The sequence below is a fragment of the Camelus dromedarius genome, chromosome 31 (assembly GCF_036321535.1).
Source record: "Camelus dromedarius isolate mCamDro1 chromosome 31, mCamDro1.pat, whole genome shotgun sequence".
In the NCBI taxonomy this organism is placed as follows: Eukaryota; Metazoa; Chordata; class Mammalia; order Artiodactyla; family Camelidae; genus Camelus; species Camelus dromedarius.
Genome location: NC_087466.1, coordinates 17,835,226 through 17,862,946, shown reverse-complemented (window position 1 = coordinate 17,862,946; position 27,721 = coordinate 17,835,226). Strand labels below are relative to the sequence as shown.

Here is a 27,721-nt window from a genome sequence, read left to right as displayed (position 1 = left end):
TGGGTCTTGTGGTCTTCGTGTCACTTTGTAGTGTTACAGTAGATTTGCTTTGTCTTTTCCTTTTAAGACCTATCAGTCATTCTTAGTTTCCGTCAATTTTTAATTTATAAAATTATTGTGTTCATCTGTTCCCCTTACCACGAAACAGTGGACATAAGTTATCTGGCAACCTCCTGGGATACATATATCTAAAACAGAAAAGGCAAAGCAAGTATCGACAGTGAGAGAAAATTCAAGGATCGTGAAGTGATCTCTGTGCTTCTTCAGAAGACCCTATTTAGTAGCTTTAGGAGAGCAGTTCCCCAAATTTCTGTCCCCTACCCCCCACTGGTTGCGTTAAGACATTTGTTAAAAATATTGATCCCTGGACTCTGCCCTAGACTTACTGAGTCAGAATCCCTTGAGATGGAACCTGGAAATCTGTATTTGTAAACAAACACCACTGTCCACTGGGAAACCACTGCAAGAATTCACAACCCCCTGCTCTCCAATGGCTTCACATCGCACCTCGTCCGCGCCTCACGCCCCCGCCCCTTGTCGCCGGCTCTCCCAGGCCCCGCCCCGCCCCGCCCCCGCCCCGCCCCCGCCCCGCCAGCCTCTCTCAGGCCCCGCCCCCGCCTCTGACGTCCCTTGCAGCCTCTCGCGACCCTTCCCGTGATGCCCTGCGCCCGGCCGCTGCGGTAGCTAGGCAACAAGCGGTCCTCAGCGGCTGGCCGCGCGGGGTTCGGCTGGAAAATGGGACTGCGGGGCCTCTTGCACCTCTTACTCGTGCTGTTGGACTGCTGGGCCTCCGTGAGCGCCCAGGCCGGGGCCACCCCGGTGGTGACGATGGAAGACCTCAATTCTACAGAGCCAGCCCCAACAACTCTCCGACCCGCCTTATCTCCTAGGCCCCCTGAAACCTCCAGGGCTCCCAGGCCCTTCTCAGGCCCCAGGCCCACCCCAGTCACGGACGGTGAGTACTAAGTGCCAATTCCTGGGGATCTGCATTGATCCAGCCTGGGGGGTGGATAGCCTGGGTGGGGTTGTAATAATGATAGTTAACTTTTATTGAACATTTACTATGTGCGGGCATTGGTAAATGTTTCATAGGCATCAATTCTCTAAACCCTTAGAGGTATTATCCCTGTCATACAGATAAGAAAACCAAGGCTCAGAGAGCTAAGTGGGACAATGTAATAAATCTTCGAAAGAACTTGCCGTGGTCCTGGACAATATTAATGCTAAAGGCAATAATGAATCCTTGCATCTTTGCAGCTGAACACGAAATTAAATCTAAAGTTTCTAGACAGGTGTGGAAATTAAGTGCGTAGAATACATTGAATTTTTCACTTATCAAAAAAAGACGTCAAAAGGCTAGCTTACTGAAAGTGACTAGCTCAAGGCCTGTGTCTGTTGACTTGAATTATAAAATCCCAGGATTCCTCCTGTGTTGAGTTGGAGGTGGGAATGTTACTGAGTCCAAACTTGTTCTGCTCACTGTAGGACAGGCCAGTAAATTGGGAGACAAGGTGTTGGAATAACGACTTTACTGAGAAAGCCAGCAGACCCAGACCGCAGAGTAATAGTTCTGGAGAACCATCTTCCCCCAAGTCAGGATTCAGGTTCCTTTTAAACTACAAAGGGAAGGGGGTGTGGTTGGTTGTTGCAGACTTATTGATATTGGAATCCTAATTCTTGGAGCTGTCCAGGTAGGTCAGGTGGTGGTATTCCTGCAAACCAACAAGATAAATGTTTTCTATTCTGCTACTTTTTATCTTTATATGAATGGGAAAATGTTATACCCTTAAAGGTTAGAGCCTTGAGAATGGGCTACCCTGTATATTTGAGGCTATAGGCAACATTCTTTTACAAAAGGTGCAGAATCAGCATGACTCAGTACAGGAAACAGCATGGGGTTGAAGTCAAAGGAGTAGATCAAATATGGAGTCAGATTTGTTCTTTTCTATTACAGGAAGTTATGGGGTGAGGGGCTATGCCAATTTCTTAGGAAAGAAGGTTAATCAAGGTTTAATCAAGGTTAATTTTCTTAGGTGTCATTAACATTTATCAGGGGATGATCTAATCCTGGAGTTACACATTTAGTGACTTTTGTAATCTTACTTGACAAGGATGACTTCAAAGGATATCTGTGACTCTGAGATTAAGTGCATATTTATGAATATGCATTTTTCTGGGATGAGGATTCATTGCAGTGAGTAGTTTCTCAAATGGGTTTGTGATCTCAAAAAAACGTTTTATGTCTTCTGACTGTAACCGCAATAGATACGTAGTATTTTTTAGCCCTTCTTAAGAGAAAACGATCTTTTCTTAAATTGAGTTAGGCTTGGTATTAGTAAATAGAAAAGTCATCATTGGCTGACATCCTGAACTCTAGAACTTAACTTCAGTTACTGAACCCTTATTTCTCCTTTATAAATTATGATTAGTCTGTAAGAAAAAGTACAGAGAAACATATATGCCACTTCAGTATAAACAAAGCTTTGTTTTATATTGAAATTGTTGATTTGATGAATTAGTACGGAAGTTAAGTGATAAATTGGGACAGAATACAGCTGAGTATTCAATATCCAAATTTCTCTAAGGTTTTTTGGACTGAGTTGTCTTTTATCCATTGTAAGTATTCTATCTGTTAATGCATTTCCTGCCCAAAATGAAGTTATTAATGAACCATCATTAACAGATTATGTGTTCAGGGGTGTTTTTCCCAATATGGGAGGAGGAATTTGCACTTTCCTTCATCTTTTTTAAGGGCATCTGTTTAGACCTATGCAGGTAATATAATAGATGACAGCTGGCATTTATTAACTCCTTACTATATGGCAGGCCCTGTGCTAAGCATTTCATCTGTGATGTATTGCATTTATTGTATTTAACAACGTTATGATGTGGGTTATCCTCATTTTTCAGGTAAGTGAATTACTTGCCTGATTTTAGGACACTCCCCTGGTACTGTTGGAGCAGGAGGCTGACTCTGAGTGGAGAACTGGGCAGCCATTTACAGGTAGAAGAGAAGGATGGGTTACAGGTAGAAGAGAAGAATAACTTTCATCTTGAATCTGAGCTCTGTTCATTAGTACCCTGTTTTGAGAGCCAGGCATGTAGATATGAAGAGGCTTGGAAGAGCAGCTGAGTGCTACTGAGACTCTGGGAGTTCTCAACAGATACTTGTTGGCTGATTAAGTACACTCACATCCTGATAGAGACTTTTTTCCCCTGAGTAGAGTTGTTAAACACTATGGCTTTGTCCCTAGTAGTCTTATAGTTACCTACCTATGAGGGGTTTAAGTTTTGGAAAACAAATCAAGGTTAATTTTAAACACATAAGGCAGACCGCCTAAACACCATTTTTAGTATTAGCATGCACGAGCTGTGTTATTTTACCAAGCACACGGAGAAGCCCTTGGCTAGAGAGAAACATGTAAACTTTAGAGGAAAAACTTGTGTGTGTGTGTCTAAGAAAGGATTGTGTATTTATTGACAAAAATTTCCCCTTCTCCTTACACACTTCTTCCCAGGGTATGTTTTTAGACCTTTTTTTGAGCTATGTTTTTTCTGAAGCTCATTTTTATTGTGAAAGAATTCATGCATGCAAATAAGAATGTTGTATGGATGCTCTACTAACATTTGCTTGAGATCTCTTATTTTGATTGGTTTTTGCATGAAATCCTTTTTTGAAAAAAGAAACAAAACATTACAGGTAAGATTGAAGACTGATCTGACTCCCTTTTTTCTAACAATAATTAAACTACTGTGAGTTCAGTGTTTATCATTCTCATGCTCTGCTATTTCTTTAAAAGATTTTTTGCGGTGGAGGTATAGCTCAGTGGTACAGTGCGTGCTTGGCGTGCACAGTATCCTGGGTTCAATCCCCAGTGCCTCCGTTTAAGGGAAAAAAAGTAAATTAAACAAAAAGCTTCTCCCCTGTTTGACAGACTAAAATAAGGTATTAAAAATCCAAATAGCCATCATTATTAAAAATTAAAGCTTCCTAAGTGGGGATTCCTACCCCTCCCCTGCTTTATTGTCTAAATTACCAAAGGTATTTCTAGGACATCAAGTAGAAAGAACCTGAGCCTGTTGGATCCTTGGCCAGTAGCCTATGAACGTGGGCTCAGCTTCAAAGCTGAAGGTGACATCTGAGGAGAGGAACAAGATGTAGAACCTTCATTCTGGGCAGCCTCAAGTGGTCCCTTCATCTGAATCTCCATCTCCAGAGGCAGAGTTTGGGACTTTGCAACGATCTGTGATGGTTCTTATGGTCTGGCAAGTGATTTACCCTGCTGGTTCTTAAACCTTTCATAATTATTAGCATCATCTGGAAAGTTTTTGAAAAACACAGGCGTTTGGGTTTCAGAGTTAGCCTACCGAAACAGTCTTTGTAGGTGGAGCACAAACAGAACTTCCCAAGTGAATCAGATGATTAGCCACTTTGGGGAAACCTCAGATTGAGAAGTGCTCAAACTGACAACTTTTCACAGATTTACCCCAAAACGCAATAGGAAGAATAAAACAGACCTTTTGTACAAAATGGATTTTTGGTACATTGCAGTGGCAGGGGGCAGTCACTACCTGCTGATTGTGATGCTGTGCACCCCTCCTCTCTTCCTCTATAGTTGCTGCTCTGTGTGTCTGTGACTTGTCTCCAGAAAACTGTGACGTCAACTGCTGTTGTGATCCTGATTGCAGCTCCACGGATTTCAGTATCTTTTCTGCCTGCTCAATTCCAGTTGTCATGTAAGTTTGTGACACATGCAGTTTTGATAAAATTGGACCAAGATTATAGAATCTGGGGACAGAAAGTGAAAAATTCCCCAGGCTGAAAAACCCAAACCTGATTTCCTGAATTTTACATCATTCAGAAGCCATGCTGTCCAAACCAATGCGTAGGAGAGTGTCTATCCCGTATTTGCGTTAGCTAGATGATAGTGCGGGCAAAAGAGAAGAGAGACAAAGAGTATAATGAAATCTTTGTGTTCATAGATTGAATTGCATTTCACTTTGATTTGTAAACAGATAATGTGTTACATTTTTGTGTCAATGAATTAGTCTCATGTATAGCATAGGGTGAAAAGTGCAGTTTAATTTTACAGCTTTTGTTGTAGACATAATACTTGTAACAGAAAAATTAAATAGTCAGGAAAGCTTTGTTTATACTTTTTTGACTTATAAATCTACCAGAAATTCTCATTCGCATTGTGTAGGAGAATAACGGAAAATGACATTCCCAGTCAGGAATCTCTTCTAAATTATCTGTTTTCTCGTAATTCAGATTTCAAAGCTTTTGGATAAAATAGCAGCACTTAGAAGAGGTTAATTTATTCATGATGGGACCAACTTATTATTCAGAGACAGCTAATTTAAATTGAGCCTTGTACCAAGTTGCAGCAATTGATACTTGATAGGTTGAATGCCTTTTTGGAGGTGCAGTGTATTTTTCCAATGAGAAATTATTTCACTGATCAATGGGAAGTTGAGTCTGCTTCTGATACTGTAAAAATGCCTGGAGCATGGGATGTTATAGTCAGATGATTTTTGCGGCTACCCGGACTGCATTGTGGTTCAGTCTCTGCTGAAAGTCATTCTGCTTTCCTGCTTTAGTAAGTACTAGGAGACTGAGAGTCCAATTTGAGACCATTATTTAGAATATAATTTTTTAAAAAAATCAGCCTGTATTGCAAATTTAGATACAGACTATTAGAATATGGGTCAGCAAGCTTTTTCTGTAAAAGGCCACATAATAAATATTTTAAGCTTTGCAGGCCGTATGGTCTCTCTTGCAGCTTCTCAACTCTACCATTGTTGAGCAAAAGCAGGCATAGGCTGTATGTGAATGAAAGGGCATGACTATGTTTCAGTAAAACTGATTCACAAAATTAGGTGTGGTTTATGGACCACACCTAATTAGGTTTAGAAGTTATAGCTGAATCCATAGTGCCCTCAAGAAAGGACCTCAGAATTTCTTTGAGTTAGTTTTGTTTGTGACTTTCTCCTAAATATAAAGTGTAGAAATAATGAAATCAAAACTAATACTGCTAATTGAGTGTTCTTGCTGTGTAGATTCTAATTCATAAAAGGTATGTTTACATTTGCTGAACTGTCATTAACTAATCCTATCACCTAGTAAATTGTAAACTTAATGTAAAGATTATCGGATTAATGTCTGTTTTCCTTATTAGGTGTAAGCATCATAGTAACAATGATCTCTCTTACCTACTACGTTACCACTAGTGCCTGGCACAGCTCCTGCCACATAGTTGGCCCTCATTAAAAATGAGCTGAATGGATGAAATTTCTCTCCTCCACCCCTGACTGATTCTCTAGTATCCCCTTTTGACTTTCTCTACCATTGTTCTTTCAGGCCAGAAACCAGGAGGCTGCCCTGACTCCTGCCTCTTCCTTGTTTTCTCACATCTAAGCCATCTTTCACACCTCACCATGCCTTTCCTGAGCTCCTCCTCTGTGTCAGTGGGGATTTAAAGATGAGTTAGACATGGTCCTGCCTTCAAAGAGAGAGCTTTTTGAATAAGGGAGACAGATGAGTGGATGGCAGTTTCTGCCCCAGGCGCTAGAAGAACTCAAAGGAGGGGTATCCACCCCAGATAGTTGGACTGGGGAAGGCCTTCTAGAAAATACCTGAGCTGAGCTGGGTCCTGAAGAACAAGTAGAAGTTGGCGAGCACAGAATCAGGAAGGGCATTCCAGGCGGAGGGAGTGCACAGGAGCATCCTGGGGATGAAGGAGTATAGCCTGTTGGCTGCACTGCAGGTGACTTAGCATGGCTAGAGCAGGGCAGAGCAGGAGGGGCCTGGGGAGGTGGCAGAGGTCAGATCCTGAGGGCCTTGTGTGTGTGCTGAGGGGTTTGGATTTTTCCTGAATTCTTCAGGGGGCCAAGAAGTGAGGGAATCAGATTCCCAACTTAAATTCTGCAGTAGCATGGACAGTGGATCACAGGGGCCAAGCCTGGTGGCAGGGAACCAAGTAACAAGCTATAGCGAATGAGGATTAACAGATGTGTTCCTCCTCACCCTGAAGGTTATGACGGTGGGACTAGAGGGATGTGTGCAGACCTGCTACTGATACACTGCACAGGATTAGAGACCTGGCTGACCAGAAGGGGAGGAGTAAGGAGTCCCCTCCTGCTGAGTCTTCCTCCATGATTGCCCTCATGTCTGTCCCTTCCTGTTCCCTTTCTCTTCATAAGCTCACACCTCATCTTGTCACTCACTTGCTAAAGAATCTTCAGAAACTCTATTACCTACAGAACCCATAACCTGGATTCAGATCCATCCCAACCTCTTTCAGATCTAATTTCTTCCTAACCCCATCTTGAATCCTCCATCCAGCCCAACTTTAGTACTCAGTTTTCCAAACACCATCACTACATCCTTTGCCAGTGCCGTTCGTGCACGTGGATTAGTCTCCCAGTCCCTCTCTGTCTGACTCCTACTCATCCTTTAAGGCCAGTAGGACTCATAGATTTTTCAGTGCTGGATCTCTTCTTTTAAATACTGCTCATAGTTTTTCAAAATATTCTTTATGCACATAGTAACAACTAATAATACCACTAGAACTATATAGAGCATTTGGGAAAGAGGCCAGTTATAAAATAAAGCAATACCCCAGCAGTAACCATTGAAAAAATATAGTGGAAATGCTTCTACTCATAACACCAATGAAATATAACATAATGAGAATTAAACTTAACTACTCAGAATTTATGTGAAGAAAACTTCAAAATATAGTGAGACAAAACATTTGAATAAATGTAGAGATAGTCTGTGTAGTGGGATGGGAAAAGTCGTCACATAAACATCCAATTTATTATAATGTAATTCCAGTCAGATGGAGACGGAAAGTGTCAAACGGACTCTAAAATTCATCTGGAAGAATAAATAGATGAGAACAGCCAAGATGTTACCGAGTAGGAAGCACAAACTACCAGGTTTCAAACATATTGTAACACTGCAGTAAAGACGACAATGTGTATTGATTCAGGACATACAAGTAGATCGTTGGAAGAGAATAGAAAGGCCAAAAATCTGTTGTGTGTACTGATTTTACACACAGCTGATTTTTTTTAAAGTATTACAGTTTTTTTTATTATTTATATATTTAATGTAAGTATGGTATTTCACATCTGTGGAGTAAAGGTTGGATCATTTAGTAGATGATGTAGAATGATTATTGAAAAGTAGAAAACATTAGATTACTGCTTCATAGCATTATACCAAAGTAAATTATCAATAGATTGAAGAATGAAATGTTAGAAAATAATGAATGAATGAATGGAAGATATAGGCAAACATTTATTAATCTTGGATTCGGGAATGTCTTTTAAGCATAAACCCAAAGGCAAGCCATAAAAGAAGATTGGTAATGTCATTATTTTAAAAATCATTTAATACCTGAAAAAAGGAATTATGATTAAAAAAAAAAAGTTAAAACTTCTGTGTGGCCAAAAACACCATAAAACTGAAAGGTTAAAAAACTGGGAAAAAGTATTTATAACACTCAAAAGAGATTCTTAAAAATACAGGTTCTTTTAAGTCAATGAGAAGACAAACATTCTAATAAAAAATGGTCAACTTACTGGGAAGAAATACCAGTGAGCATATTTTCCATATGGAAGAATATTTAACCTCTCTAGTAAATGAGGAAAATTCAAATTAAAACAATGAGGTAACAGATTTTTGCCCATGAAATTGGCAAAGGGTAAAAACTGACTGATAGTATCCAATCTTGGCAAGAGTATGGGAAAATAGTCACTTTTGTTACTACAGTGTTGGGAGGATGCATCTTGCCTTTTTGGAGGGCAATCTGGAGTATGTCTCAGACACCTAAAATTATGTACTTGCCTTTTGACCCAGAAATTCCACTTCAGGAGATACAGCCTAAAGAAATAACTGGAGACATTAATAAAATGTACATACAGAGATGTCATTATAGCATCATATAAAATCACAGAAAATTTGAAACAGCCTAGATCAATGGTAGAGGATTGGTTTAAAAAAATTGGGAATATCTTAATAAATTGATATACAGTGATGCCATTTAGTATAATAATACAAAAATGCATTTAATGACATGGAAAATATTGGGCATATTTCCTACATATATATACTACATATTAAGTGAAAAAGGGCTTCAAAGCAGTATGTAGTATAATCTTTTTTTTGTTATATTTCTATGTCTGTAATATATCTGTATCTATATCAAATTGATTAGGGTTTGTTAAGTATAGGATTGGTTGAAGACTTGACTATACCATAACTTCCAGGCCCCTGAACTTCCTGATTTTACATTTTCTCATTTTCACTGTCCTTTGTGAAGACAGCTTTATTCTAAAGACAAGGAATTTTTGGATCCATTCAGGGTAATTATAAATAGTCTGAAGTTCTGCAAAATTTTATAAAATTGATTCTATCAGAGTTTGCAAGGTTCATTTACATCAAAATTATACCCCAATCTATATTTCTGTACTTGACAAGATTTCCTTAAAGGTTATTCATTGTAGTTGTCTTAATATTTTCCCTGTTGGATGAAAAAAATTTCAAAAGTCAAACATTTTAGCACTGAATAGACGAAATAAAAATGGATTCAATTCTAACATCACACTCATAAATATCCTCCATGTAGTTGTTAACACAGTACAGTGCAAGCATCTGACAGTTTCAAAATAATCTTACTAAGATTGTGTGCATATGCCTTAAAACTTTGTATTATTATTTTTTTAATTTTCAGGGGTGATAGTCAGTTTTGTAGTCAAAAAGCAGCCATCTATTCATTGAATTTTACAGCCGACCCACCTCAGAGAATATTTAAACTTGTGGAGCAGATCAACCCATCTATTTTCTGCATTCATATTACAAACTGTAAGTATTTGATGGTGATATACTCTGTGAAACTCTGAAAATTTTTTCTTTTAAAAGTTCTTTTATAAACAAGATTATACTGTATAGCACAGGGGAAAATATACAAGATCTTGTAGTAGCTCACAGCGAAAAAGAATGTGACAAAGAATATATGTATGTTCATGCATAACTAAAAAATTGTGCTCTACACTTGAAATAGACACAACTTTGTAAACTGACTATAACTCAAAAAAAAAATTCTTTTATGGGAAAATGTCCCATTCAGTTAGATTTAAAGCAAATATTCTATGGTTTGGCTAGAGTTTATCTTCTGAGGCCATTCCACAGACAACTGCAAGTAACTTTATAGATCTGTGGCATGCACATTTTCCTTAATTGTGCTGTGTGGTTGTCTTTTGGAACCTCATAGTGTATTTCAAAGGTGTTTATAATATGTGGACGTGCATAGGAATCTAGATTTATTTAGGTATGTGGGTTTTTTGTTTTTTTTTTTACTTTATTTCCTCCTGGTTGAATGGTTGAGAATCACATTCAGCTTTGGTTTCAATTTCCTTTTTTCTCTTTTATTTTTACTAAGAATATTTGCATGAAAACAGGATCTTTATTTTTATCTGAGCATTTGGCTCAGTTAGGTGTCAAAGTACATGTAAGTGTAAAATGTTATCAAGATATCAAAAATCAGAGACACACGGTTTTATCAATTAAACTTTATCATCTTTTTAGAGTGTCTTTATATTTTAGTCTTGTTCCCTTGCAATTGAAAACATAGGCAAATGCTCTGTGATTTGTAATCTGAGGTAATGACTGGTCAGTCATTGTCGTGTTCTCTAACATAACTGGCCCAGGGAACACACCAGCGCATTCCCTACTTCTCCTTCTCACGTACACAGCGTATTATTCTCCTGGGCTTTGGAGGTGGCTGTGTGAGGGTAGAAACAGGATCTTTCTTTCCTGTAGCCTTATGGAGAGAGTTTCCCCTTAGAGGTTTACGCAGCAGACGTCACAGTCCATGAGCTGCAGAAAGAGACTATTACTGGCTTCTCTTATGCTGTTTACCTGTAGGCTTTAGAAACTTGCTTCTATGATGTTAGAAAAATAGGCCTGTCTGGGGATCCTGTTTATTTAATAAGATTCAAGAAATCTTGAAGGAAGTGAATATAAAAAGATCCACTTTAACTTTTTCACATCAGCCTTAATGCTTCTAGAAATTGTTTCCAAAATACTATATATGTTATATATAATATACTTATTACATTTTGTACTGATTTAAAATACTTTTTCTAAAAACAGATAAACCTGCATTATCCTTTATTAATCCAGAAGTGCCTGATGAAAACAATTTTGATAAATTGATGAAAACATCTGATGGTTTTTCATTGAATGCAGAATCAGATGCTTCTTTCACAGACAAACCGGACGCTCCAAATTCTGCAAAATATGAGGTGAGTCAAGGATTTTAAGTGTACTCATTCCGTTGCAGATGCCTGTCCTTGGAAGTTAACTTTTCGCCATGTTCCCAGCAAAACCATCTTTCCTGAGACATAGAATTCACATCAGAGACTAAAAAAACTTAATGTTTGTGTCTATAAATCAAAGATCATTAAAGTTAAAATTATGTAGTTGAATTCTAACATAGGGTTTCGAGTCGTTTATTCTGTGGTAAGCTTGCATTTGTCTCTGTGGAATTCTTTGTTCTTCTCCGCCTCAGAAGAGGCAGCAAAGTGCTTGCGGCATGCTGCTGGGAACACGGGGTGGATGGGCTGATGCCTGCCCCTCTTCTCAAAGCTGTGTGTAGTTTTATAGACTTTGGGAAGATGTGTGCTATTTGTTAACCATTCTTAGTAAACCTTTAAAAATGGTATACATTAACTTTTACTAAACCTCAAAAATTTTGGAAGCATCTTTTTAAGAGAGAAGTGTAAAAGCAATGTGTGCAAATTCTGGAAGTTAAAGGTATAGAGGTACATAAGTACAAATGGAAAGGCCCCTGTCCCCATTAAAATGCACATTGCAAATCGCTGTTAACACCTTGGTGTATATTCTTGGCTTTTAAATGCATCTATTAAAATATACACATAGTATTGTGCAGAAGCGGGGTTTCCAGTTATCTACATTGTTCTATAAACATCCTTATTTGTTCAGTGATAAATTTTATGCACCTTCCCACTTCGCTATAAAAGTTACCATTTCTTGAGCATTTTCCATGTGCCAGGCACTGTGCAGAACTTTTCAGACATTACTGCATACAACCGTGGGAAGCGTATGTCATTTAAGTGATGAGGAAAACCTAGGTATAGGCAAGAGCTCGTGTTGGAGCTACACTTTACTGATGCAAAATATTCCTTCCGTGGATGTATCATTTATTATTGAGCCATTCCACTATTTGATAGACTATTATAAATAACCCACAATAAACATTCTTATAAATACATATATCTTTATCTGATTAAATCCTTAGGATATATTCCTAAATAAATGGGCTACCTTGGTCAAAATGAATGGGAACTTAAAACATCGATACCGGATTGACCTCCATAAAGACTGCAGGAGTTTATAGTCCCAGCCCCAGGGAAGGAGAGAGCTTGTTTCTCCCTTGCTGGCACTTACGTCAGCTTTTTATGTACCCTTCCAGAGGAATTCTAGAATAAAAAAGCCTGCAAGTACAGTAGCATGCACACACACAAACATACATCCTTAAAAGGAAAAGGGTGGGGCAGCTAGATGTGAGCTCTGTGCGGGCAGGGACTGCATCTGTGTTTTGCTCATCCCTGTGTTCCCGGGGCCTTCACTGCTGCCAGGCACGTAGTAAGTGTCCAGTAAGTGTTGAACAGATGCGTAATAGCAATGTGACAGCTGTTGGTTGTTCTGTTTGCAGTATGGGGTTTGTCTGCAGACTTCAGATTCATTTTTGAGATTTCCTTCTCCCCTTACGTCATCTCTCTGCAGCGATAATAACCCCGCGGGTAAGAGAATGGGCTTTTTTTTTTCTCTCTGCAAAGAGTTTGCTCTTAGTTTAAATGTATAGTAGTCATAATTAAACAGGCTTCATAGCTAGAAACAGAGAGTCTTAGGGTTGAAAGAGTCTCCAAGGTTGATAAATATAGTTGAGTTTCCCACCCAGTGCGAGAATCTTTTTTCCCATGTGCAGGCATTGCTTGAGCACTTGTAGTGATGGAGAACTCGCTACCTGCAACCGGCCCATTCAGTTGTTCAGCTTTTCCAGTTGTTGGAAAGTTCTTTACTCACTGGAGCTGAAATTTGTCAATAGCTAACATTTATTAAGCACTTACTGTGTGCTGGGTATTGTGTTAAGTGCTTGCATGTGTTTTTCCGTTTAATCCTTACAGTGATCCTCTGAGGGAGGGTTATCTTCATTTTTTAGATCAGGAAACTGAGAAACTTGCAGTTTCTTGCTCAGGCTCACTCAGGCTGTGGTGGGTCCTGCTTCTCCTTTCAGGAGTATCATCCAGTCCAGGGAATAACCCTCTTGACAGTAGAAGGCAGCAGGCATGGCTGTCCAGTCCTTAGCCAGCCTCACTGTGCAGAAGCCTGCTAAGCCAGGGTGAGAGCATGTGGCCTAATGAAGCTGTACTTGATACATGAAGGAAAACGAGGTCTGTTGAAAAGATGTTTAACCTTGCTCACACAATAGGAACAGTGTCAGTTAAAGCCAAACTGAAGTATCATTTCCACCTAATGGATTGGCAAAGCTCAAGAAATTTAAGGCTGTGGAGAAGTAGGCACTCATCTGTATGGTTTGTGGGACTAAAAATTGGTACAGCCTCTGTCAAGAGCACGTGTGCAATATGTATCAGAATTGCAAATGAATATGCCCTTTGACCCAGCTGTTCTACATCTAGGAGCTGGTCCTACAGAAGCTCTGGCCCACGTGCAAAACAATAGATTGCAGCCTTGTCTGTGATGGCAAAGCTGGAGACAACTTAAGTGTCTGCTGATAGGAAACTGGTTGAATAAATTATGGCATGTCTGTAATAGAATACTAATTATCCCCAAAGAAGGGAGGAGGAGGCTATTCATGTACTCGGATAGACAACTCCAAGGCATTGCTCAGTGAAAAAAAACAAAGGGCAGAACATATAGTTTATGTTTGTTTTCTGAAGGGGAAAGAAATACTGATGTGTCTGTGTGTGTGTATATCCTACACACACACACACACACACACACACACATCTGCATAGGATATTTCCAGAAAGATACACAAGAAACTTCATGCCGATTGTCTCTGGGGGAGGGAACTGGTAGGAGCTGGGGAGCTGGGGTTGAAGGGAGACTTCTCTCAGCATCAGTTTGAATCATGTATTACTTATTGGGAAAATAATTTTTTAAACCCTATCCTAACCTTGTTGTATAGTCTGTGCCGTAACTTATTTTGTGGTTTTACTTACGTTACAAATTTTTAGTTACTGTCGGGCAGTTGCAATTTTTTTCTTCTTTTTTTTTTTCTTTCTTTCTCTTGGGAATGTTACGATTTCCAGCATTTCTGGTCAACCAAGCTGTTAAGTGCACCAGAAGCATAAGTTTGGAACAGTGTGAAGAAATTGAAACCCTGAGCATGGCTTATTACAGCAGCCCTAAAATTTTGAGGGTAAGAATTATTTTGAAGTGAAACTGATTCATTAGGTTTGTTTTCTGTTCTTTGTACCTTTTTAAAGTATGACAAGAGGAGAAGAATTTCAGTACATGATTGACACTCAAAGCAAAATTTTTCTTCTCCAGTTCTTTGGTATAATGATACCAAAGATTTTGAAATAGTCGTTTAAATTAATTTTTATTTTTATATAGTTAGCTCATATTTTGCTTTCATTCATTTTTTTCATTTTGATGGTAACCGATAGTCTCCTGAATTAAAAAAAAACCTTATTAATAACCAAAGACTTCAGAATTATAAAAACATCTTAATGTCTGTCACAGAAATGATCCTATTAGCACCAAAAAGATATCTTTCTGGTTGGCAGATGAAATAAGCACCCAGGAAAGGACAGGAAATAGAGTTACTGGGGAAGGGAAAGGCCCTGGTGTGAAGGCCCTTCTTTCTGGTTACAGTGACTGAAGCCTGAGCTGAATAGATGAGAGAGGCCACTGGCCCACTTTGGTGGATAACGTGGAGGGTCACAAGGGGCAAAGACATTTTTCAGTGATTAAAACCTGTATGATTATTGCAGAAGCCCCCTCCTCTCCTGATTTCCTTTATCTGAGGGGTGTGTCGGGGCAGCGTGGCCCATGGCACCTGCACCCATCTGACCTGCGGTTTTCAGAATCACGTTTAGCCTTTTCCTCTTCCCTCCCTTTCCCTCTCTCCTCACAGTCAGCCATCTGGGTCTGAGAATTCTTCCAGTCCGCCTGACTTCCCACAGTTGTCCTGGGAGACATGTAGTCCCTCAGGCACACAGGCCCAGCTCCGTTTCAGCACGGGCCTTCCCGCACCCACCCAGAGCTCCCTAATAGGAGCTTTGGCCTAATAGAGTGTCTTGTGATTAAGAAGTGGGTCTGGGGGAGATGGGGACAGGAAATGAAGGGAGGTTGAGCCCTTCAGAAAGAGCTCCAGCTGTGTAGGGGAGGCAGGAGCTGGGCATCGGGGGCGGTGGGTGGGGAGTTGGGCTAGAGGCAGGAAGACCAGTTAGGAGACTATGGGAATCACCTGGGCAGCGATGCTGTCCTTCCAGTGACAGCAGGCACAGTGCAGGTTACCAGGGGGATGGGAGCCATGTCTTCCCTCCAGTGTTACGTCACTGATGATCGCATGGAAAATACTGAATAATTTCACAGATGCACGGAGGCTTCCTGAGACTAGCTCTGTTGGGCTGGTCTGTTAAGCTTCCAATCTGCAGGAAATGAATGTAGAAGGGAAAATGTACACAGATACAGAGATACGTAGGTGGCAAGTCTGTTTTCCTTTTTGAGAAGCCTTTAATAAGAAGAATATGCCCTTTAGCCTACGGTCTGAAGAAGCAATAAAAATGCTTCTTTTTGTTGTCTTTAACAAAATGTGCTGTTTCTTTTTGTCTAGGTGCCTAATTCAGGAACAAAGGTAAGACTACTACTTAATGGAATTATTGTCTTATTTTTGAGCCCTTTGAAATGAATACACTTATGATTAGAAGGGTACCTTACTGCCAGTAACAAAAACATTTGCCAAAAAGCAACCAGAAATGAAATGGGGAAACTCCTTAGCAGGCCACCCTTTTATCACAGAAGGGTCAGATTTTCAAATTCCCTTATTTTTTTTGTAGTGCACACTTGTTCATGTTTAAATGACATAGCTGTCTTGACTGACAGTGGGTGTGATTGGCTTCTCTGCTTTCAGGGCATCCTTTGATGTCTTCTTGGTCTCTTGTCAGGAGAGCTGGCCAGCTCCCAGGCTGCTGTCCATCCAATGTAGAAGATAGAAACATTTTGCACAGGGAATGTGCACACCTGTGTAGGAGCTGAGCACTCTCAGGGTAGCTTCTGGGCTTGAGTTGCAGGTAGGTTCTGTTCAAAGCATTATTGTCCCGACCTGGGGACTCTGTAGGGCTGAGGTCAGGAGGCCAGGGCCCCTTTGCGGATGCGTCAGAGAGAAGGATGGTGGATCTACGTCTTATTTTTGGATTTGCGCCCTGTGCCTGCCTTGCATACAGCTCCAAAGAGGCCCAGGGCAATGGCCTTGTCAGAGTCTCCCAAAGCCTGTGGAATTGGTTGTTCCTGGTTCAGAACTCAGCTGTGCCATTGTTTCCTCATGTGACATATACCTCAGTCTCCCTGATTGCAAGTGGATGGTAGGCATCTGCCCCAGAGACTTCATGTAAGGCTCAAGAGAGAAAGCACACGTGAGATGCTCAGGGCAACGTCGTACACACAGGAAGCAGCACGGACAGCAGCGCCTCCTGCAGTTGATTCCAGGAAGCCTCTGGACACAAACGTGTTTGTGGACGAAATGGTCATGTGGCTGGAATTCACACTACTGTGTGTGGGCCTGGATTTCCTCGTTTGTGAAGGTGCTTTCAAACTTCTTGTAGTTATAGTGCTTCTTCAAATGAAATCTCAAGCAGCACCTTCCCTAGTGTGTAACATTGGTTGAATCCAAAGCCCCCAGTTGGAGCAGGAGTGGGGCCAGAAGCCTTCTACCTGCCCGGCCTCCCCAGCTCTCTCCGGTTTGGTCCCTCAGAGGAACCCTGCAGATCCCAGAAACCCATCTTGAAAGTCACATAATAGACTAGCTGTCAAATACCTCCAGCCACTAAGAAGTGCTTTTATTATACCATTCAAAGCTTGAAATGTCTGGGGGCAGCCGCCATGTCCACTGTACAGCGTTAGTACTAGGGTGGTGCCTTATATGTGTTGGGCACTCAGTGGGTTATGTGTTAATTGAAAGGATGCCTAGGGATTGGTTCATTCAGGTAGGGAAGACCTCCTATGAGGGACAGTGGGACGTTACTGAAAGGCGTGTACTGTTGCCGAGCACTGTTCCATGTCCTGTGCATGTCTGCAGTCCTTTAGTTGTCCCGGCTGTCCTGGGAGGTAGGTCCTGTTCCTGTCACTCTCCAGCTCATGAGTTACAGAGAGTTGAATTAGCTTGTCCAAGGCTACACAGCGGGAAGAGGCAGAGCTGCGAGAGAAAACCAGGCTGTCTGGCCCCAGAGGCCTTATTCCTAATTGTGATACTGGACTAGCTATACTCTGTGCCAGGCCCTGGGCTCGAAGCTTCACACACATTCTCTCCTTGCAACTTGTGGCCAAACAGTCAGGAAGCGGAAGTGGCAGACTGGGACTTCCAACTCAGATCTGTGTTAAACCAAAGCTTGTGCTCCAAAGGACATCAACTCATATCAGAGATGTGTTTAAAAAGCAGTTTCCCAGGTCTGTTAGAGGATCAGGAATATGAAAATTAGATTCGGTCTCCCCATTAAGTGAACCCCATTATAATTGCTTGGAACCGTTGTTAACATCTGTTGAACTGTCAGTGGAAGACTGTCATGGTCCTCTAGTTTCACTGCTAAGTGTGACTGAGTCCTTTGTCAGTGGGTAGTTTGGGTATGGGCTATGACTGAATAGGACATTCAGGAAACCAGAACAGCCCTGCCAATTTCATTCTTGTTACTATCCCAGTGGATGTGGCTAGACTAGTGCAGCTCTTGCCACTTCCAGTGGTCCGATAGTCTTTACAAAGCTTGTTTAAACTGAACCCTTCAGTTTCTGCCAGCCACACCCACCCACCACTGGCACGGCTCCATCAGAGGCTGGTATGAAAGGGTGTGCACTTTCTTGGAATGCAGCACCATTGCTGGATCAGGGCATGTTCAGGTAACGGAATCCAGTGTCAGCTGGAAGCATGGCTTTCCCTATTTAACTCGTAAAGCCAGTGGTACGACTTGCTGTGCAGAGGGCATTTTGGTGGCTGATGTTGCCCTTAGTGACTGTCACGTGACAGCTCATCTTTGCTTCCAAACCATGTTACGTTCTTATGTAGAGGTTTGACTTACAAGGACAGTTGCAGGTCGTCTTGGTCATGGGAGCAGACATGTAAGAACTACTTGTTTATCTATAAAATGACAGCTTCAGTACTTAGTAATTTTGAATTATAAACAGTATAGTACATGGTTGAGGGCAAAGTTCAAAGCAATATAAACAACTAGATACAAGTTAGGTTCCTTCCTAAACAGTGGTTTCTGAGAACTGACAGTAAGAGCAAACGTCAGATTTGTCTCACGGTATGAGACACGGTATGAAGAGGCCCAGGTATCTAGGGGTTCGAGCCATTTAAAGGATTGCTTGGTGCTTTGTCACTCTGCTGGCGATGATGTCCTTTAACAGCATTGTTCTAACCAGGGCTTCCTGATTCTGCTTAAGATATTTGTCTCTGTTTTTCTTACCCGTGATCCCAGCACCCAACGTGTGTGTAAGGGTGTGTGTAGGAGTTGTGTAATTGGGTCAGGCTTATATTCAGAGAGGCTGTGGGGACTTAGGGGGATGGCCCTGGGGACTGTGGAGAATTTGCACTTGTGTGTCTAGAGCGAGTGCATTTATCAGTAGGAGCTGCAGTTTGAAGGTGAGAGTATCTGTATGCATTTCATGGTGTGATGAGAGTTTTGTGTGTGTGCGCAGTTGGTGTATAATTCACATACCATAAAACTTACCACTTTAAAGTGTGCAATTCAGTGGTTTTTGGTATATTCACAAGGATGTGGAATCATCACCATTATCTAATTCCAGAATATTCTCATCACCGCCCCCCAAAAAACCCCATGCTCATTAGCAGTCAGTCTTCATTCTCCCCCAGCCCCTGACAACCACTAATACACTTTCTGTCTCTATGGATTTGCCTATTCTGGACATTGCCTATAAGTGGAATCATGTAATATCAGTATCATGTTTTCAGAATTCATCTATGTTATAGCCTGTGTCAGTACTTCATTCTTTTTTATGGATGAATAGTATTTTTTTATATGGATACACCACATTTTATTTATCCAATGATCAATTGATGGACAGTGGGCTGTTTTCAGTTTGGGGCTATTATGAATGCTGCTGTGAAGGTACAAGTTATTTGTGCAAACATGTTTTCAGAGGTAATCACTTTTTTTTTTTTTTAGATTTTTTTTTGGGGGGGGTGTCGGGAGAGATAATTGGGTTTATTTGTTTATTTTTAATGGAGGTACTGGGGATTGAATCCAGGACCTCATGCATACTAAGGACATGCTCTACCAATGCTATAACCTCCCCCTCAGAGGAAATCACTTTTAATGTTTCAGTTATGTCCATCACATATCTTCTTTGTGAATGTACGTATGGATTTACATATCAGTATCTGTATTTTTACAGACGTTGAACTCTAGTGTGCATGTTGGTCTTTGGCGTGCTTTCCCCTACTTGGCAGTGTATCTGTGGAGGTGTGGCTCGAGGTGTTCGTTACTCTGACACATTCCCCTCTGCTGTGGTGTGTCTGTAGTAATCCAGGGCTTCTTCACCTTGCAGGTCCCTATCACTGTTCAGTCCATCGTCTTTCGGTCTCTAAATAAAACGCTAACCCGACTAGAAGACACTGACGTATTGAGGCAAGTTCTTGTCGAGACTGGGCAGGTACAAGTCTGCACTAACGTCGTTCTTGAGGTAGGCACCCAGTGGGGCTCTGAAAGTTCTCTCTGTCTGTGGTTGACTCAGGCTGCGTGATCCTGAGGGATAACCGGACGCCCTCCACAGGGGGCTCTGGCCCATCCAGGGTGCTGCTTTTCTTGTCTTGACCTCCTGCTTGCCTTTATCCTGTCTCACTGGAGAAAGCCTCTTTGACTCTGAAATAATGTGTGGTTTTTCTCCACAAATCTAGTGACTTATGAGAATACATCCAAATTTGTTGTTGCTGCTATTGTTTTAACATAATTATCTGCAGAGATGGGCTGATTACATTCTGTTCAGACCAGCTGATTTGGAACTTGTATAACTGGGCACAGAGAGGCTCAGATGACCCTGCTGTCAGCCGGGGGTGATGCGGAGCTAACACCTCCCATGATCCGATTGGATGAGAGAGAAGAGCGTCAGCATCTCAACATGTAGAGAAATGGGAAGGGATTTGCCCCCGTATATATTTTCTCTTTTTTTGTATACAGCTACAGAAATGTGTTGGGAACAGGGGTCACTGAAGTATCATTTTGTTTTTAGGTAAAATACAGCCTCACATACACAGATGCAGGTGAAGTAGTACAAGCTGATCTCTCTCTCCTTCTGGGTGCAGTTAGCAGTGCAATGGTTCCACTGCAGCAGAAGTTTGAAATTTATTTTATTCAGGTAAGTTCGATCAGTTTTGTACAAGTATAGAACTGCTAAGTGTAAAGAAATCATGACTTAGTGAAAAAAAAAAATCTCAAGTTAGAAGTATTACCACATCTAACAGTTTGTACTGAACAAAGGGTTTGCATGTGGCATGCGGAGCTCGTAATGAAATCAGGCCAGAGAGTCTCTCCCATGTGAGCTTGTTCTTTTACAGCATGATGGACTCCTACGCTCAGTCGGTGTATTTATAGTTCTGAGTAGGGGGAGAAATTCTTCTAGTGGTTGGTGATCCCAGATTTTATTATGAAAATCATTTCACTTTCCCTCTGCCATTTCCCTATTAAAGAGAATTACCTGGGGCATTTCTGCCTTGTCTTTCAGCAAAATACAAAGCCGGTTCCTCTCAGTGGAAACCCTGGTTATGTTGTGGGGCTCCCATTAGCTGCCGGATTTCAGCCTCAGAAGGGATATCCTTTTTGGTTCTGTGGAGAGAGGCTTGAGTTCCCTGTCCATGCGTGTGGGCCACACTTCCCTCCGTTGCTGAGGGCCCTGAGGGCTGGGAGAGTCCAGTCTCCGCCAGAGCTTCCTCTGGGTGGCTCTGGTCGGTGGTCGCTGTGCCCGCACAGAAGTAGGGCTGCGTGGAGCCCGACCGGGTGAAACAGTGTGGCCCCAGGACTGCCAGTGTCTTCCAGTGAAAATCTTAAGACAGAAAAGTTGGCAGACATTTAGATGTATTTAATTTTGCACTTACGTAGACACTTAAGCAAATTTAGTGATTTTGAAAACTTAGAATTAATTTTGAGGAGCCAGTTTCTGAGAATTCTTCTCAGCATCTTCTAATCAAGGAAAATAGTTATAACTATTTTTTGCCTTCTCTTATGAAATAACTGTCAAAATTCCAGAGGCCCAGGGAGGGGATACTTGGGTCTCAGTCCTGTCTCATGTCACACATGTGATATTATTTCCTAAGAATCAGCTGCCTCGGTGCTGGGCAACTCCCTTAACTTTCTGTGCATGTCTGGGATTATTCAGAGCACAAATAGATACGGACAACTGACGATTCTTCGTAGCACAACTGAGCAAGACTGCTTAGCAGCAGAGGGGATCCGGACCCCAGTGTTATTTGGTTACAGTATGCAGTCTGGCTGTAAGCTCAGGTAAGAGAGTAACTTGTCCAAGCCTGTTTGTGTTGATCAGAAAACAAAACATTCATACTCTTCCCCGTTTTAACCAGACCTCTGCATCCGCTGACAGGCTTATTAGCATTATTATTAGTAGATAATAGCAGCAGTTAACGGTAACTTAGAATGATGCATCTTTTGGTTTTCTAATTTTAATTCTCATAACCATAAACCATTTGTCATGATCCAAAGGAAAACCGTTACAACCCTTTTACTTATCAGATACAGCAGAGTAAAACTCTCAAGGCTTTGTATGTTTCCTTTCTAAGGTGGTGGTAGTCCTTGAGTTCACAGCAGAAGATGTTTTCCCTGAAAGTCCTTCCTGTATTTCTGAATTTTAATACACTCAGCACAGCAAACTCAGCACAGAGAGGAAGCCTGAATGTGATCTCTGTTTTTAATTTATCTTTGTATCATCAAACATAGTGTAAAATTTCAAACGGCTCTGCTTGGCTTGTTATAAAAACAGTAGTTATTACTCTCATTTCTCCCATGCCAGAGGCAATCACTTTCAACTCTAATAGCTGATTTTGGGGGAACTTTACCCCCAGATCTTGAAGTAACCCACATGTAAGGCTATTTCTGAATTTTTTGACTTACTGAGTTCCCACTATGAAAGGTGAAGATTTGGCTCTTTTCCCCTTCATCCCCGACCCCACCACCCACTCACCCCCATCCTTACATCTCCCCAGGGTATCTGCATCATTAGTTTGATTAGACCAATAGTCACCATTTACATTATTAGTTTCGATCACTTTAGACCTGCATTTCTCAGAGGTTTCCATGGAATACATTTCCGTAAGCTGGCAGCAGGGGTGTCCAGTGTGTTGGGAAACACCAAATTAAAGTTAAAAACATGAGCCCTTACTGTGGGACTTCTCAGGCTCCTTAACATGCTGGTGTGTTTCAGGAGGGACACGGGTATGCAGTATTTCCCCAGTTTTCGGCCATGGAACCCTTCTTGTACGGAGCCTCAGCGGAATACAGTTTGGGAAACATGGTTTTGGATTCATCTCCATGGCCAACCAGGATTTCACAAAGCGAGGGACACTTTAAATTCTATCAAATAATCTCCTTTTTGGAGAGTGAGAAGATAAACTGGAGAGAACACGCGTGTTGTTGAGACCTGTATAAACTGCAGGTGTGAACAATCGCCTCGTTCAATTGACTTCGTTTTCCTTCCTGAAAGACTGACCGGAGCTGTCACGTGTCGGCTGGTAGCACAGAAGGTGAAGAGCCTGCTGAAGGGCCAGGGCTTCCCCGATTACGTGGCCCCTTTTGGAAATTCCCGGGCCCAGGATGTGCTGGACTGGGTGCCCGTCCACTTCATAACCCAGACATCCCACGTGAAGGTAGAGCGGGGTGGGGGCAGAGCTGAAGGCCACATGCTCGTGGTCTCTCCCTGTGTGCCTGCCCCTCCTCCCCCGGGGTGGGTGGGGGAGCAGCGGGGTGGGGGCTGTTGAGGAGGAGGAGCTGGGGCTTTCTTGTCCGGTGGGCCTGGATCTTGAATATTGATTCTGTCCCTTGTTAGCACTGTTGCCTTTGGCCCAGTGACCTATACAGGTTTGAGCCTCTGTTTCTTCATCTGGTACCTATAGTTCCGACCTCAGGGCTTGTTGAGAGTTAAATGAGATGACATTCATGGTGCCTAGGGGTCACCCCATAAAAGGGAACCGCTACCAGTCACTGTCCTGCTCCTTTTTGGTGTCACACAAGGCTTTCTCCAGGCATTGTGGTAGGCTAGGTGAGTGTGAGGACTGTCTCCACAGACGTCCTCCCCTCCACCCAGCTGTCCCACCCATTGTCCCCTGGTCTGTAGAAGCAGTCCACACGTGAGCGCTGTCAAGTCTAAAGTTCCCAGAAGAGTTTAATGGAAGCTGACATCCTACAAATAGGTTCACGTGTGCTTTTTCTGCCCACCTTTTCCTTTTGTCTCAGCAGTCAGCGTGCGGGCCGCCCCTCACTGGAGGTGTGCTCTCCAGCTTATCCTCTAATTGCCCAGCTTTTTCTTGTCACAGTTCCTTCAGGCCTCTTATTATCTGCTTAGCATATTTATAGCCTGGGGACAATGGGGGTGAGGACTAGCTCACCAGCTCTGATCCCGCCCTCCCCACCAAGTCCCGGCAGACCCGTGATTACTCAGTCCCTACTGTTCAGCTGCCAAGTCTTGCCTCAGCTCTGCTGCCTCAGTGAACCAGGCAGATTGCTTCTGCTTCTCGGAGATGGGTTAAGACATCCAGTTATTACTTCCCGCTCAGAAGGGAAAATGTAGGTTGATAGGAAAAAGGCAGTGGCGCTTACATCAGCATTGCCGGGGTCTGTGCTGGTCCAGGGAGCTCCGGGGGCCTGGAGCGGGTTTTGTGCCGGCTTTTTAGGTGGAGCAGGCAAGGCAGCATCTGCTAACCTCAGCTTGTGCCAGCTGCATGTTGCATCTTCTCCTAATAACAGGATATTCTCAAGAATTTTTCAGCCTGTAAGTTTCTTAAAAGGCAGTTCTAAGCCAAGGAATTCCACCCATGCCTTTTTGGCAGGCACCAAATTTAGCAGGCCTGCTAGCTTTACATGTCCTGAAGAGGCTTATTTTTAAAAGCTTTTTATTTTTGAAAAATTTCATACATACACAGAAGTAGGATACTATAGTGGAATTCCATCTCCCCATTGTGCAGCTTCAACTTGGTCACATTTGCCAGCTGAAGACTCTAAAGGCAGGGAGGAGGTCTGGCAGGCCCCCTGGCCCGTTTTTCCCATGGGGCAGAGCCTCAGGCCTGGCTCCCAGTGTCCGGGCCTGACCTTGGGCAGCTCCAGTGTGGAGCCAGTGCCATCAGTTCAGGTGGACAGTTTATATCTTGGACAGCTTCAGACCCTGCCTGTATACCCCAGTGTAACATCTTAATTGCCAACTGATGGAATCAGATAAATGAAAAGAAAGCACTTAGATTTCCTATAAGTGCATTTTTAACATGATATGCAGCCTGGTTTAATTTCTGTGTATTAATAACAGCATTCTTCTCCACCTTCCCCCCCATAATTTCTCTTCTGAATTATCCTGGGGTAAATGTGAACAGGTGGGTGAAGTCAGAGTACTTAAAGCCCCGGAGGTTCCCCAGTTGGGTGTGGGGTTCCCACACCTCTCAGGTAACACTGGCCTCTAGAAATAGGAGGAGATGGAAAATTATGCTTTAGGTATTAAAATATTTTTTGAGCATTGAGTACTTTAAAACATGTGCTTTCTCTAAGCTGTTTTTATCTGAACTTTTGGAGTCTATTCATTCTCTTGTTCAGAACATTTTGTAATATGTGAAACATTTTATAATTAAAACTCTGCCTAACTGCAGATTAAGTTTGACTTGAGGTAGTATAATACTCAAACTGATTAATGGCATTTTGTTTTGCAGGATTCTTGCCAGCTCCCAGTGGCTTTGGCTATAGAAGTGAAGTGGACTAAATACGGATCCTTATTGAACCCACAGGCTAAAATAGTCAATGTAACTGCAAATCTAATTTCATCCTCGTTTCCTGAGGTAGGCCGAACTTTATTTTTCTTTAAACAACTTTATCGTGGTATAATTTCTGTACAGTAAACCACATATTTCAGATGTACAATTTGATGAATTTTGATAGATGTATATACACCTGTGAGCCACCACCAAGATACCTAACATTTCTATCACTCCCCAAGAGGTGCAAATAGGCCTGACTTTAAAGCTGTGTACAGGTTAAGACACAAGTCCAGACACAAGTCAGTTGTGATAGGTTAAATTTACTGTTTTATAAAATTTAAACAATCTGCATTCTTAAAAACAATTTAGCAGTCATTATATTTTAGAGAAAAACAACTCCTCTGAACACAATGCTTTTATTCACATTAGCATTCTTGTTTAGATTTGATCTTTAAAATTCTTGTGAAGACTGAATTGTGATTGACATCGATGTGTTAGGACAACCTGAGTGAAAACTGTCTCTCTTCTGAGTTAACGACTGATTAACCCCCCCTACGTATGTATCCACCAAGTCCATGAACTGCCAGCGGTTGGCTGAGGAAGGGATGAAAGCTTTGTCATCCTGGTGACGCCCTGGGGGGCGGGGCTTTCAGCACTCTGGCTTTTCATTACAGACCAGCTCAGGAAATGAAAGGACGATTCTTATTTCCACTGCGGTTACTTTTGTGGACGTATCTGCACCTGCAGAGGCAGGCTTCAGAGCTCGGCCAGCCATCAACGCCAGGCTGCCCTTCAATTTCTTCTTCCCATTTGTTTGACGTAAGTCGTTAATTAAGGAAACAACACCACACCTGTAGAATCGAGCACGTGCAGAGCCCAGGGTCCCTTGGCAACATCCCACTTTATTACGCTTATAACCCTTGAGGTTGCCCCCAAGTCAGCACACTTCCCTTCTCCACTCACTTCCCTCTTTTCTCCTTTTGGAAATTTCATTCTACTTGGTTTGACTTTAGAAGGGGTGCCATCTGGCCTTGGTCATGTCCAATAATCTCAACACACAGGTCGCATTGTGGGACCAAACTGCGCATTTGGGAGGACGGTAAAGAGGACAGATCTTGAAGTAGCGAGGTGTTGAGGGTTTATCCAGTTTATTCACCCCCTGCTTTAATGTGAGTTTAAAATAAAATATTCATTGTTTTTAGTTCAGGTTTTCTTTCTTTTCAGGTCCCGTTGAAATGAGTACAAAAATAGCAACTTATTGTATAAAATCGTGCAAGTAGAGTACAAGACCTCACGAGGGGATCTTCCCCAAAATGTCATGGTAATTACAGTGGAGTCTTGGGTCTAATTGCCACTTCTGTCCCAGGCACGGGAGTGCGCCTACTCTCCAGCGAGTGGGCTGGTGTGGGCTGCCACAGAGCAATTCCAGGCAGCTGAAGCTGGCAAGAGTAGTAGGAGGGCCCGAGGGAAGGAGACAGTTTATTTTACATGTTAATTGTACAGTAATTGAGAAAAATGTTGTCAGGTGGCAGAACTGGGTGGAGCCAGCTCAAAGCTGGAGGGTGCACAGGAGGGGGCTGGGCTCTGAGAACAACCTCCTTGGGGGGAATTGCGGTAAGACAGAACAACTTAGAAATATGAAAGACTTTTCTAGACTGGGCTGGTAGCTAAGGTAGCTTCCTTTTTTTTTTTTTTTTTTGTCTTTCAAAGTGTTCATGTGAAAGGATGCACTGGTTTCTCAATATACATGTAAAATGTGAAAACTGTACATTTGATGAGATTAAATTTTACATACAGCTCGTAATTGTCCAGCTTCGTTCATTTTCAAGCGAGAGTAAAGTGTTCAACACGAGAGAAGTAGAGTTTCTGATACGTTTGTTAGAGTGTGGGGTGGGAATGGGATGGGACAGTCTGAGTCACACCAAGGAAGAGACAGAGCCTCTGAAAGACTGTGTCCCCCAGAATCCGAGTGGGCGGCATTGAGGCAACGGCATTAAACCAGACGTCTCCCCGACACGGCCCCAGGAGAGGGGCTGGCCTTCTCATCGCAGGCACAGGCCCGTGAGGCAGGGTCTTCCCTTCTGGGTGGAGCAGGTAGGTATCTAGTTCACCTCACCAAGAAGTCCATGCTGTCTCAACAGCTTGTTAAGTCTTTCAATTTCTTGTTCCTATTATTACAAAAGCAGATAAAATCTGAATTTACCTTCTGAGCTTCCCCAGGGATGTGGCAGTCATGCAGTGAGCCCCAGGCGTGCAGGGGACACAGCTGAATGAAAGCCACACTCCTCGTGGAATCAGCCCTCAGGGGCCCAGCGGACAGCAGTGAGGGGAGAGACCTAGAGGAGGGGCGCCCTGGCGAAGGTGCAGGGAGGGAAGTGGTGCCTGAGCGGAATCTGAAAGGAGGAGAAAGACGTGAGCAAGGGAAGGGGGCCCCGGGCTCAGGGCACCACATGAGCAGAGGC

At 42.4% G+C, this 27,721-nt stretch overlaps 2 protein-coding genes across 12 annotated transcripts in view; one reads left to right on the top strand and one right to left on the bottom strand.

Moving 5' to 3' along the window:
* The first annotated feature begins 661 nt into the window (after window positions 1–661).
* On the top strand, window positions 662–27,058 carry TCTN1 (tectonic family member 1). Of its 5 annotated transcripts, XM_010995862.3 has the most exons (15): window positions 665–955; window positions 4,617–4,737; window positions 9,744–9,874; window positions 11,165–11,316; window positions 12,750–12,837; window positions 14,371–14,480; window positions 15,903–15,923; window positions 19,847–19,981; window positions 20,528–20,653; window positions 21,020–21,105; window positions 21,655–21,795; window positions 23,009–23,171; window positions 25,215–25,340; window positions 25,934–26,078; window positions 26,484–27,058. In XM_010995862.3, the coding sequence occupies exons 1-14, from the start codon at window positions 736–738 to the stop codon at window positions 26,075–26,077; spliced, it is 1,764 nt and encodes a 587-aa protein (XP_010994164.1). In that variant the 5' UTR covers window positions 665–735; the 3' UTR covers window position 26,078; window positions 26,484–27,058. The 5 variants fall into 5 exon arrangements, with proteins under 5 accessions (XP_031298547.1, XP_010994164.1, XP_010994163.1 ...); XM_010995861.3 differs by having other exon boundaries at window positions 25,934–27,058; XM_031442685.2 differs by lacking the exon at window positions 21,020–21,105 and having other exon boundaries at window positions 21,671–21,795; window positions 25,934–27,058.
* The window catches only part of HVCN1 (hydrogen voltage gated channel 1), a 34,720-nt gene continuing 32,558 nt past the window's right edge, over window positions 25,560–27,721 (bottom strand). For all 7 annotated transcript variants that reach the window (XM_010995859.3, XM_010995858.3, XM_031442691.2 and 4 more), the window contains one exon: window positions 25,560–27,427. In XM_010995859.3, the coding sequence (XP_010994161.1) occupies window positions 27,362–27,427 (66 nt within the window). In that variant the 3' untranslated portion in view covers window positions 25,560–27,361. The remainder of the gene's footprint in view (window positions 27,428–27,721) is intronic.